A 12,494-nucleotide genomic window follows, 5' to 3' on the forward strand; every position below is an offset into this window, starting at 1 on the left:
GGAGATCTCCTAAGCCCTGAGGATGGAGCTTATTACTTCACTATAAAAATGTTATAGATTATAAATCTCTGAAATGCTGAAATGACAATGACAAACACATACTTTCACCATGTTTGGTTAGGGCTGTGCTATTGAGTTGGTCCCCACTAGCCTATGATGAAACACAGATCACTGCCGAGGATGGAAAACAAGTCAGCAGCCAGTGAATCTAATAGTGATACAAGCAAGCATCACATGTAAAACGCGCACGCACACACACACACACACACACACACAGCCACTGATGACAAAACACATATATTGTCCTTTCAGGGGAGCGAGCCTTCACTGCGGTCACAGACATGGGTCAGGATAGTCTCCTCAGCTGCTCCAGTGCCATAGCAACAGGATTCTCAGGAGTCTCACTGCGGGGAGGCAGGCAGGGCTCCCACATTCACAGAAATCCCAGAAAAGTCATGGAATTGTAAAAATGCCTTGCCTGGAAGGAAGTTGCCTAGCCTGGAATTAAGTCATGGAATTCAGTAAAATTCATTGAAAGTTTTGGGAAAAAATCATGACCTTTGGTTTTGTTCATTTAGAGCTAATGAAATGAATTATTTGAAAAAGGATGTAAATTATTGCTGTTTAAATTATTTTGATTCAATAATAAGGCTCAAGCTTTGGCGATAACTACACAATGTTTTGTACTTGTTGGTGGGGAAAGGTCATTGAAAGTTCCTTAAATGTAATTGAAAAGTCATGGAACTGTTCTAAAATGTCATTGGAAATGAGTGGGAACGACCGTCTATGGTGGGAACCCTGCTGAGGGGGGTTGACCACACACCCCTGCATTTGTCAGGCTGTGACCATGTGTTGTGTATGTGAATGGTTATAAAGAGGACACATTCTGACCTGCAGCTTGAACTCTCAACTCTGCTGTTAAGCACATGTACATTGTGTTAATACTCTTTTAAATTGTACAGTATGCAAGTGAATAACAATGTGCTCTATCAGCAAACGTGGAAAACTGACTTATACAATGACATGAATGTGAACTAAATGAACAGATTATTTGCGTTATCTCATGTCCCAGTAAGGTCATGTCATTGTAATCTCCAGACATATAACAATAAAATAATTTCATAAAACAGCACTGTCTCCATGTTATCAAAATCAAAAAAATAAAACACAAACACCAGCACAGGAACATTATAAAATAATTTAATATAAAACGGAATGTTTCACTAGGTCATGAGAACCTCAAGAGAGCAGCTGACCGTAGCTGGGATCCGGTGTAGATCTGGCCCTGGTCTGGCGCGGATGCCATTCATACCCACCCCCGAATCTGTGGCCAAGTCAGCTGCTATCTGGGACTCATCCAACACGACACCACTTAATGACACTTCATGACACACCAGCAGTCTAGTCTTGTTAAATCACAGAGTGGCTTTAAAAGAAGTGGATTGATAGTTGCAGGTGGCATCATTTTGTGGATCCTAATCAACAAACATGGCTACTGTGCTGCTCGGCCCGTGTGGAATGAGAGCACCATTCTTGCAGTGGTGGATAAAGGACAGTAGGAACCTGGGGGGTATTCAAAGTACGTAGTTTATATTAGTGACAAACCTGGGTAAGTTAACTCATAGTAAGTGGTAAATCTCCTAATAGAAGAGCTGTATGGCTTCATTATCCTAACAAAACAATGTCATAGGGCTCTTGCTGTAGGAGGTTTATCACTTACTCTTGAGTTAACTTGCCCAGGTTATCATTAAACCACGTACTTGGAATACGCCCCTGATCATCAGGACAAGACCCTAGAACTGGACCTGTCATGAAGTGAGCCCAGTCCAGGGAGTTCTTCCAACTTCACGGTTTAGTGACAAACCTGCTTATGTTAACTCATACAAATTCATACCGAGTCCGAATTTGCAGATGAAACTTTCATACAAAAACATGCAGTTAATTAAATACACGTGTCTTTGGTTATGAACGATGAAATGCGTTCAGTTTTTAATTTCTTTTTCATCGCAACAAATTTCATCTTAGGTGTGTAAAGACTAATAAGAACATGTATTTAATTACCAGCGTGATTTCGTGTAAATAAAAAAACTTTGTGTGAAAGGGCCTTCAGTGGTAAGTCCTTAAAAAGCTAAGTGCGTATGACTATTCTTTAGAATGAAGGGATAGGGCTCCTCTTTTTGAAGGCGTACCACTCTGAGCTAACTTTCCGAAGTTTTGTCACTAAGTGACGTAGTAGGCCCACATAGTCCCGACTAGGGTGAGATATAGCTGTTATCGGATTAGATTACATCAGATTCTGATCAGCGGAAGCACAAAACCTTTATGTCCTCTCTTCTCTCTGAGACGAGCTTGAACGTCCCCCTGACATTCGATTCAGATTTCCCTTTGACACTATGCACCTACACTCTCTGACAAACATCTGGATAAGGGTTATATCCCCTGGACCATCTCAGAGGAAAGCACTAGATCTAGGCCCACTGGCTTAGACTAAAACATCAACTATGGATTACACAGGTCATGCCTGCTGTCATTTTTGATGACTGCTATCTGTACCACTTTAAATCATGCGCTACGGGCTACCTGTTTGTTCTCTTCATATACTGTAAATACAATATATCGGAAATCATACATACATATGGGGAAGCATCCTTAAGCATAAGGATTTGATCAAAATCCTTGATACTCCCATTTGATATAAATTTGTCCATTCAATTACCAAAAGAATGTTTTGCCAAGGTATCATTATAAAAAATCATTACAAAGTTAAACACAATTGGGAAACCCAAAGAATAGCCTCTCACTATCACATTCAAACTCATATTATAACCCCTATAATCAGTGGGGTTGTTTTGTAAAGGTATTCTAGCTAGCCGATGGGTTCTACAAACCCATCCTCAGCACCGTCTCTTACCACAGGTAGACACAAGTCTGTTAGTGATCTGATGGATTATGGGACTGGTCTCCCAGCATGCAATGCAGTTCTGTGCAGCACAGAAATTGAACACAGGGCTGATGAGTACATCGGCCATGTTTTTGGGCATCCCCCATAACAGACGCTTCACAAGTGGAGACATCTCACAAAGTTGTAACATTAGGCACCATCATGGCTGATTTCACTGGAAATCCTTTCATAACACTTCACATCTGGACACATCTCACACGATGACTGGACGATGGTTTGTGCCAACACACTCTGCATTGTTTTACTCTGCTGAAAGTTGCCTAGTAAAATCACTGGGGGTATGGAGGGATTCTGTCAGGGTGGAAGCACTGCGCTCTTAAAAAGTGCTTGGACACTGCTTAAACAAACACTAACCAACTCCAACAAGCACCAGCCATATATCAGTCTGTGTTTGTTGCATGGAGATGTTCCGAGTTCGACATGTCCAAAAGTCATTCCTTTCTATCGCTGTCTAAACAGTATTGAGCTGGGAGTTGGTGTTCTGAACATTCTCATAAGACTGCAACCAACAACTGCCAACTTTTGAATGTTGGGGTTTGTTGGCGTTTGGAGCAGTGTGCAAGCACCATTTGATTTGAATCCTATTTTTCTGAGCAGGCAGCTCACTGGCCTACCTAAGCACTACCTAGCCGGATAGTCACCATCAGAGTATCATCATTGTGCCAAACATAGAAATAAACACTTACGTCATCTATGGAGTCAAAATATTTCCATTATTATATCATTGACAGAAGTCTGGTATTTCAGTCTGTCGTAAATTCGAAGTGATATTTGACTGCGTCTTGTTTATACTGACAGATACATTCATTTAGATATTTTCTCATATTTACCTACTTGTTTAAGGGGTACACAAATGAACGGGAATACTTCAGTAATGATGAGACATAAAGCCCTATGTGGAGCACACATAAACCAGTCTCTTGTTAGCCCAGATGCAAAGGCCAGTTTGTGTGGGCTCCCTCCTACCCTGGACCCTGAGTGGCCTCCCCTCATGTAATTAAAGGAGGAGAGCAGAGCGCCTCCTGCTGGAAATGCTGGTATTGCACTTAGAAGCAGGCAATATCCTGCAGGGAGGATCAACTGATTCCATGTGGACGACATACCGGTAATTTGTGGACAATTATGTGCATAATTTGTGTCATTCATGTGGATTGGCTGATCGTCCCAGCAGGAAATTGCCAGCTCAACCACCAATCCACATGGACGACATAATGTGTGGCTTTCAGTAATGTGGCACCTGATTGGCTTGTTTGTGAAGATGTGAGTGGAACCAAGTGAGCACATGGTTGCGGCCAGCTGGGAGGCTAACTGTCTGAAGCTAACCCTCCATATCCTGACCCTGGGGTTTTGCATTGCCTTACAGCCTTACAGCCACGTCTGCTTGAGCTTTGGCCAGAGACGTCCAGAGATGTCCGCTCCTTCACAGGGAAGACTCCCTCCCTCACTGGCACATGACATCTGGCTCCGAATGAGTTCAGTTGTGATTCTGATATTCTGCACCCAAACCCGCTTCACAAATACTCCACCCTTGGCCACACCTCTGCCCCGCTAACTGAGGGCGCTCAGAGGGCAGATCTAGATAAAGAGGACCCCTGGAGGATGACCCTTCTGTGTGACTAACCGGTCAGATGAAGAACTCATCGGCCTGTAGCGTGCGGTTCTGCCCCAGAGACGGCCCCGGGTCCCCCCCTGCTGTCCGCTCCTCTGTGGTCCGGACGTCTCTGCCGGGGGTCATGCACGCATCTCCTGGAGACGCCGCCGTGACCTCTGCCGCCTGCTCGACGCCGGCCGGAGACCCAGGCGGCCACATCCTGCTGATGCATGCCGCGTGCTGGGGCGCGTGCGGAGCCACGTGTGGGGGCGTGTGCGGGTCGGGGAGGCAGCGGCTCAGCTCCCTGGCCAGCGTCTCCAACGCTGAGGCCCCCACGGCGGCCGGCCTCTCGACCCGCGAGGACGACACCACCGCACAGCCTGTGTCCACGTTGGTCTCCGGCTCCTCTTCCTCCTCCTCCTCCTCCTCCAGGAGCAGGAAGGAGAGCGAGGAGGACGAGGAGGAGTGGTGGTGGTGGAGGTGGAGAGGTTGTGCCGAGCCGGGCGGGTGGGCAGGCGTGGGCGCAGGGGCAGGCGCAGGGCTGCTGCGCTGGGACGAGTAGCAGGAGCTGCCCGGAGGGGTGCTGCAGCAGCTGTCCGAGCCCACGCTCTCCCCACCCCCGCCTCCAGTCTGCCGCGGCGCATACGGCCCAGGTTCGGCCCGCGTTCGGCCCCCAGTCGCCCGACTCTCTCTCAGCTGCGCCAGCCGGCCGGTGGGGGAGAGGCCGGCGGGCACCGTGGAGCTCCTCGGGATGCCCGCTCGGGAGACGGGCAGGTTGGCAGGGGTCAGGGGGAAGGCCGACACCAGGGGGCGCTGTGCCTGGACACATCCTTTCACCTGGAGGACAGACAAGCAGAGCAGGCGGCTAGTGAGGTTTCCCCTTCACTGCGAATCGCTTTGGGTGCATTGAAAACTGTTACATAAAATGCAATGTGTGTGTGTGTTGTTACAGAGGAAACTAGAGCTACACAATGAACCGATTTTCAATCGAAATCGCAATTTCAAAGGCTGCAATTAATCGTGGAGGACGCCACTCTGTCCCAACGGTTAATCTGGTAACATCTATGATTTTTATATTCATGTCATCCTCCTTGTGTGACAGACAGTAAAGCTCACCAATCAGGGGGTTGTTTCTAGAAAAGTTAGTGAAGTTAACGACGTTGCTCAACCACCGTGGTACAACGCAACTTGCGACCAAACAAAGACATTGTTACACCTGTACACCATAGTTCCAACAACGTTGTTGATGATGCAGGATACATATCATTGGTGGCAACGTTTAATACCCCACCCCCTAGAATTTTTCTGCCACGGCCTATGTGATTAATGCTGCCATTGCATACCATCAGCAAAAACCTAAACCTCTTACAAGCATATAAAACAGTTGACTTAAGCCGACCAATATGAGTCATTATTTGTGTTAAATATCTAGCCTGGACGATTTTCTGGGTATCGCATAATTTATGAACTGTCTCGTGGCTTAACGGCAGCGCCGGCCAGAGTTCGCATCCTGTCTTTTCTTTTCACCTCTGAGTAAGAGTAGGCCTACGAGACACAATAATAGGTTTTGAACATACATTATATATGTATAATTACTCTACATCGAGACCAATAGGTACAAGACATCAGTCAAAAACATCTACGGGTCACACTAGTTCACCTGCAGATAGCGAGAAGCAAGAGGACAATCTCACATGATAAGAAAATGACGCTGGGATAACAGGTCACCTGCTTTAGCCACTACACCATTCATCACTGTGCTGATTTTAAGAGTCTGTGAAGATTATAATGCTAGATTTTCAAAAAGCAATACTCGAATTAACATAAGCAAGAATGAGCCAAGTAGGGGAGTCAGTCTCTTAATCAAAATAAAGCTACAGGATAGATCAATCATTGAGTCACGAGTGCAGAGGAAATTTGAAAGACAACCGTTTATACCGCCCCTCAGATTGAGCACTGCCAATGGTAAGTTCCCAGACCCTACATCTTGATGTGGGTCTGGCTCGTCAGGCTACTTTTCATGCACTATACATGCCCATTTAATCAGAAGTGGCCCAACTTAAAAGTGTCATTTGGAATATTGAACTGAAGCTTGACTTTTAAAAACCCTCTGTTTCAAACAGGACCAGCATTATGCAACAACATCCCACTATTTTAGATTTGTTTTCATACACAAAAAGGGCTGGTATAATTTGCAGTACCGGTAACAGAGAGACTGTTATCCATACAACTTTGTGAACCATTAAATCAGTGGGTCACTAGTGTACATGCTAGTGGAACCCGGGCCTACAGCACACAGGAAGAATCTGGTTAATCATTATATTATTTTTAAAAAAATGTAATGAAAGGATCATAAAGAGCAGCTGCCTGTAAAGGAAATGTTGATGGAAAAATTACTTTTGGAGACAAAAGGCTGGACCTCATGCCCAACGCCCACTCCATGTGCAGAGCACGGTTCAGTGACCCTTTCCTCTTCATTTGACTCCCATCAGTTTGTGTTGGTCGGACATCTAAAACCTTTCCTTGGCAGCTCGATAGCCTGTTTGTATTGGGACTGACAACCCTCACTGCTTCAGGAATTCAAACGTCCAAGCAGAGGACAAGACCGAGGCATCTGTACCGTGGCAGATTCCTCCCGGCGGGAAAACTTTTTCCATGGCTGCGTGCAGGATAATTACAGAGGAGCTCTCCCCGCTCCCCCGGCCTACTCAGTCATAGAGAATGTCTCTTGGCATGTCGGCACACTGAGAAAGCCACAATGACTGAGCACGAGCACAAGGACAGGCACAAGCACGCCAACCGCCCTCCCCCCCCAAACCCCCCCCCCCCCCCCCACCAAAACCCCTTCCCATAAGCCTCAGCGGAGCGACAGACAGAACTGCGGGTTTCCACTACCAGCGCTCCAGGCTTCCGTGCTGAAGTGAGACACAGAGGAGGAGAGCAGTGGAGAGCAGAATGATGGGGAAGAGAGGTGGAGAACAGAGGGGTGGAGAACAGAACGGTGGAGAACAGAACGGTGGAGAACAGAGGGGTGGAGAACAGAACGGTGGAGAACAGAGGGGTGGAGAACAGAGGGGCGGAGAACAGAGGGGTGGAGAACAGAACGATGGGGAACAGAGGGGTGGAGAACAGAGGGGTGGAGAACAGAACGGTGGAGAACAGAGGGGTGGAGAACAGAACGGTGGAGAACAGAGGGGTGGAGAACAGAGGGGCGGTTTCACGTGCACCAAGGCAAGCGGAGAGTAGGGGAGAGAAGAGGAGCGAGGTCGGAACAACGCAGCACTGGTTTGAGCCTGGGGTCCACAAACATGACCCTGTGTATAGAGAGGAGGCACTGTGGTTCTCTGGGCTGTGGTGGAGAGGATCGTACTCTGACCGTAATCACAGCACACATTCCTCGCTCACCAGATGACACAAATCTCTCAACCAAACGCCATCATTCTGCCTACAACTACATAACCAATGTGGAATGACAATTAGGCAATATAGGGAAAGAATGTCAAGCCACATGTTATGGTTACTGTGGTTACTATGAGAGCTTGTTGGCCAACAATGATGACATTCTGAGTGTAGGTGCAATGAAAAGACATTTCTTAACATCCCCTACAGATCCTACACCCTGCTTGCAGCGTTACTTTGAGGGGCAGCCATGGCCTACTGGTTAGCACTCTGGACTTGTAACCGGAGGGTTGCCGGTTCGAGCCCCGACCAGTAGACACGGCTGGAGTACCCTTGAGCAAGGCATCTAACCCCTCACTGCTCCCCGAGCGCCGCTTGTTGTAGCAGGCAGCTCACTGCGCCGGGATTAGTGTGTGCGTCCCCTCACTGTGTGTTTACTGTGTGCTGTGTGTGTTTCACTAATTCACGGATTGGGTTAAATGCAGAGACCAAATCTCCCTCACGGGATCAAAAGAGTATACTTATACTTAATACTTACACCACAAAAGCTGTAGAAGTGGCCAAATATAAAGATACACACAAAAGAGACTGCAGCCCTTATGACGACAAGACATGTGAAATGACACATCCACTGCTTATTTTTGTGCAGACGTCCAATTTACACATCAATACAGGCTTGGCAAACACTTGGACAAAACACTCATGGGATGACTAATGATTGATTTTGATTGATTTCAGCACTGATTAATGATTAATGTGGATAATATACAATATCAAAAAGATGACAATACTCATAATGGTGTTTACAAAACTCAGTCATAAAGGTGTTTACAGTTTCTTTGTGATTTATAACTTATAACTGAGTTTAGCCTTAGACAAACAGCCCAACGTAAGCGTTCGGCATGTAGCACCCTGACCTGAAAGAGGATCTTGTTGCCGTCCAGGTCCTCGGTCTGCCAGCGGGTGGCGCTGATGGGCGAGCAGGGGTTGGGTAGCAGCGGCACCAGCTGCCCGATCTCCCCGGCGCTGAACTGGAGCACTGCCGAGCCGCAGGGCTGCACGCGGACGCCCGGCTGCAGCTGCTTCAGCGCCAGCTGGAGGGTGACGCCGCGCGGTGGAGGAAGCTGGGGCGCGTACTCGCCCCGGTACTCCCGCCCCTGGTGCGGCCCCGGCCCGTCCAGCGTGAACCAGCAGAAGCCGGACTTCTGCTCCTCGGCCCGCCGGCCCAGCACCATCTCGTAGAGGCGCACGGCGTCCTCGTAGTTGTCGTAGGCGCTGTGCAGGGTCAGGCGCACCACCTCGCCCCCACAGTGCACCGGGCGCACCCCCCACACCGGCATCCCCGCGCCCAGGCTGTAGAAGTCACGGCTGGGCAGCAGGTACGGCCTGGCACACACACATCAGAAAACACAGCAATAATATAATAACTCATTATATTTATATAACGTATATAAGATAGAAATAGATTTTTTTTACAGTATTCATATTGCCACACTTATATGGTTGACTACATTTACCTTGATTTATATTATGTGAATAGAAGTGTAGTTATACATCCATACAGAGCACACAAATGATTACATATACAGGTTACTCATGATAAGGAATATATATAAATGTGTATGTATGAACAGTACAACTGCACTAGTATTCAGATCAGCACTTATCAGACTAATGTGCAGTATTTCCATAGTACTATTGAACTGTTCAGATAACACAGTCCTCTTCTGAGGGCCCCAATCTCTGCTCACGTAGGGACCAGAGTGGAAGGAGTCTCTCATTACAGTGTGTATGTGTGTTCATATTTGTCTGAGCACTCTTCGTGTAATAGAGTTTGTAACTTGGAGAGGTGCGGTTGCGGACCTGAGCAGGGCATTGCTGGGCGTCGTGCTGGACGTGATGTGGATGCCGGCCGAGGCTCGCTGGCCGCCGCTCTCCGTGTGGTGGTACTGCCAGGGCGGGCGCTGCAGGAAGTCTAGCACGCGCAGGATGCGCTCCTCGCCGTACGCCTCGTGCAGGAAGAGGGTGATGGCCAGCGCCGGGTAGCCGGCGGACGGGCACAGGTGCGGCCGGGCATAGCCCCGCAGTGGGCTGGCGCGCTCCGACACGTGGAAGAGGCGCATGCCCGGGCTCACCCACTTGAGCAGGCGGTCCAGGGTGTACTGGAGCAGCAGCGAGTCGCCGGGGTTGGCCAGCAGGTGCATGGTGACCGGAGGGAGCTCCGGAGACGGCACTGCCATCAGCTCACCTGGGGTGGGCAGGGGGGGACAGAGGGCAGAGGACATGCAGATTATAGGCTAAGGAATAGAGCTGGTCCAAATTCAAGGTCTGAAGTCTGACCTGACTGGGCATCTATTGTGCTGATTTTCTTTTGAGAAAATTAAGAGTTTTAGACATGAATATATGAAAACTACAGGCCTGCATCATGTACCTACACACAGCATGACACAAACCTAACGTTATGGTTACTATGCTACATGATACTGAATTTAGTGGTAATAGACATCATGGTAGGAAATACTTCTACTTACCGCAGCTGGATGACAGTTTGCTGTAGTCCGACGACCTGAGTATTTTAGAGAGACAAATGTTGCTTTCACAAAACGTCTGAATCGACATAGGGGCAATCACTGTTTGTGATCACTGATGTGTATCCTAAGACATGGTAAGGTGATTTCAATTAATTAACCCGACCCCTCGCTTGCGTGCCTAAGCTTGGCTTAATATGGTCGCCTCGCCCAAACAGCGTTTCTCCGCTCTACATAAGAGGATGGGGACAATCGGCTTTCCCCCGAGACATTCATTTTCGAAATCAGACGGCACAGCACGTTTGGTTTACCAATTTCATGAACTTCGTCTCTGGGACATACGGTGCTAGCGTTAGTGTTTGACAAACATATCTAAGCCGTAGACATAAATTGAACTTTAAAAGAACGCTATTGTACTTTGCCACTGTTCTTTTTTTAAACGTAACTACATGTGAAAACTGAAATCTTCTAAAGGCTATGTGAAAAGGATGAGCTGCATCGCTTCAATTCACGTGTTTTCTGGTATTGATCCTGGTTGTCAAGACCACCTAAAGACGGGTTTTGTCCATCAGTAAACCAAAGATGCATGATCATTTTAGTTTTCTATTTATATGTTGAATTAAGTAATCCCCCTGTTTTGATGACAACCATGAAGCTTATGAAAGTGATAATCTGCTAACTTCAATTCATTGCAATAAGTTGCAATAAAGCCTGCGCATTTACCATTTAGACTGCTTTGTTGGAGCAACTTTACTGTTAACTACATCATTCAGCAAGTTATAGTTATAGTCACAAAAACACCATATTTGTCATTTAAATTAATTGTTTTCTATCAGCAATTTAGGATAAAGTTACAGTGTTTTCTTATCCACTGAAAAGAGTGTGTCATAACCTTATGCCAGCCTGGATACCGCAAACAAACCAACAAAACAGCGGCTAGCAACCATCTGGCTAACCTAGCCCCCCAAAAGCTAGCTAACCAAGTAACAAACTTACTCTGCCGTCTCGGCTCCCGAGTCCACATTCTCATCGTCCGCTCTGTTATGAAATAAATGTGCCTTGCGTAGCATCGTCCAGAAGATCAGATGCCGAGATAATCCTTCTTACATGCTTTCCACAACCTGCCAAACTTACATGCTTTTGGACTTGTCGAAGGCACAGAAAAGTCTGTCCGTATCCATCTAGAGGACAATCTGGCAAGCATCGATTTCAGGGCACCTTGACGTCATCTGCTCCGTTATAATTAATTACATTTTCAGGCACCTTTATCTTTCATCGCACAAGTATCTTTACACAAAACATGTCTTATGCAGAAGAAAAGTGTGAAATGCAAAATGACTTCAGCAAATCGAGGGAGATAAAAAAAAAAAAGTTATTTTGCGAGGTTGTCATAATAACCATGAGTGTCCCACACAACGGGGTAATTATGGTTGTGTGCTTATGCACAAGCGGCAGATGGCGGTCGTCTCACCCTGGACAAAAGAGTATGAGCCAGACGGGTTAAGGAGGACTTAATATGGGTCCACACCGGGTGATGAGTGGTCTATGAGCACCAACTTGTTGAGGTCATCACATGTCAACATGCAGCAAGTTAAATCCCTTAATACAAGCCTTGCAGTTGTCTACTTAGGGCCTCCTTATACTACACAACTTTGACAAGATTTGGGAAAGATTCTTGGCAGACTGGAGTCTTTTGACAATCTTTCAAGAATCTTTGTCAAATGATTTTTTTTTTTGCCACCTGAACTCATTTTTTGATGGGTGACAGACTATGGACTATGGATGGAAAGGGGGGGGGGGGGGGTCCTTGGATAACAGATTGTGTGATCAGAGATAATCTATTCTCAGTTTTTTCCTTTCGAGAAGAATTTCATCACCAGAGTAGTCTTGAAATCCCCTGGTCAACATTTTGGGACTATTAATTCACACTTTGTACGTCTCCTTCACACACAGAGGGAGATGAGACACAAAGCAGCAAATCCATTTATTCAGGGTTTTTTCTACATTTAATATG

General features: G+C 46.9%; 2 protein-coding genes across 4 annotated transcripts in view; one reads left to right on the forward strand and one right to left on the reverse strand.

Annotated features, from left to right (window-relative positions):
* The window catches only part of mmp28 (matrix metallopeptidase 28), a 23,453-nt gene extending 22,324 nt beyond the window's left edge, over positions 1 to 1,129 (forward strand). For both annotated transcript variants that reach the window (XM_042064216.1, XM_042064217.1), the window contains exon 8: positions 1 to 1,129. This exon is cut by the window's left edge and continues 857 nt beyond it. The gene's annotated coding sequence lies outside the window, so the exon portion shown is untranslated.
* A 55-nt stretch (positions 1,130 to 1,184) lies between these two features.
* Positions 1,185 to 12,171, reverse strand: LOC121684229 (protein FAM124B). Of its 2 annotated transcripts, none has more exons than XM_042064210.1 (5): positions 11,615 to 12,171; positions 10,484 to 10,518; positions 9,816 to 10,200; positions 8,870 to 9,338; positions 1,185 to 5,390 (listed from the first exon to the last, which is right to left on the reverse strand). In XM_042064210.1, the coding sequence occupies exons 1-5, from the start codon at positions 11,659 to 11,661 to the stop codon at positions 4,587 to 4,589; spliced, it is 1,740 nt and encodes a 579-aa protein (XP_041920144.1). In that variant the 5' UTR covers positions 11,662 to 12,171; the 3' UTR covers positions 1,185 to 4,586. The 2 variants fall into 2 exon arrangements, with proteins under 2 accessions (XP_041920144.1, XP_041920143.1); XM_042064209.1 differs by having other exon boundaries at positions 11,477 to 12,171.
* Between the last annotated feature and the right edge of the window lie 323 nt (positions 12,172 to 12,494).

Source organism: Alosa sapidissima, chromosome 15, assembly GCF_018492685.1.
Source record: "Alosa sapidissima isolate fAloSap1 chromosome 15, fAloSap1.pri, whole genome shotgun sequence".
Classification (NCBI taxonomy): Eukaryota; Metazoa; Chordata; class Actinopteri; order Clupeiformes; family Clupeidae; genus Alosa; species Alosa sapidissima.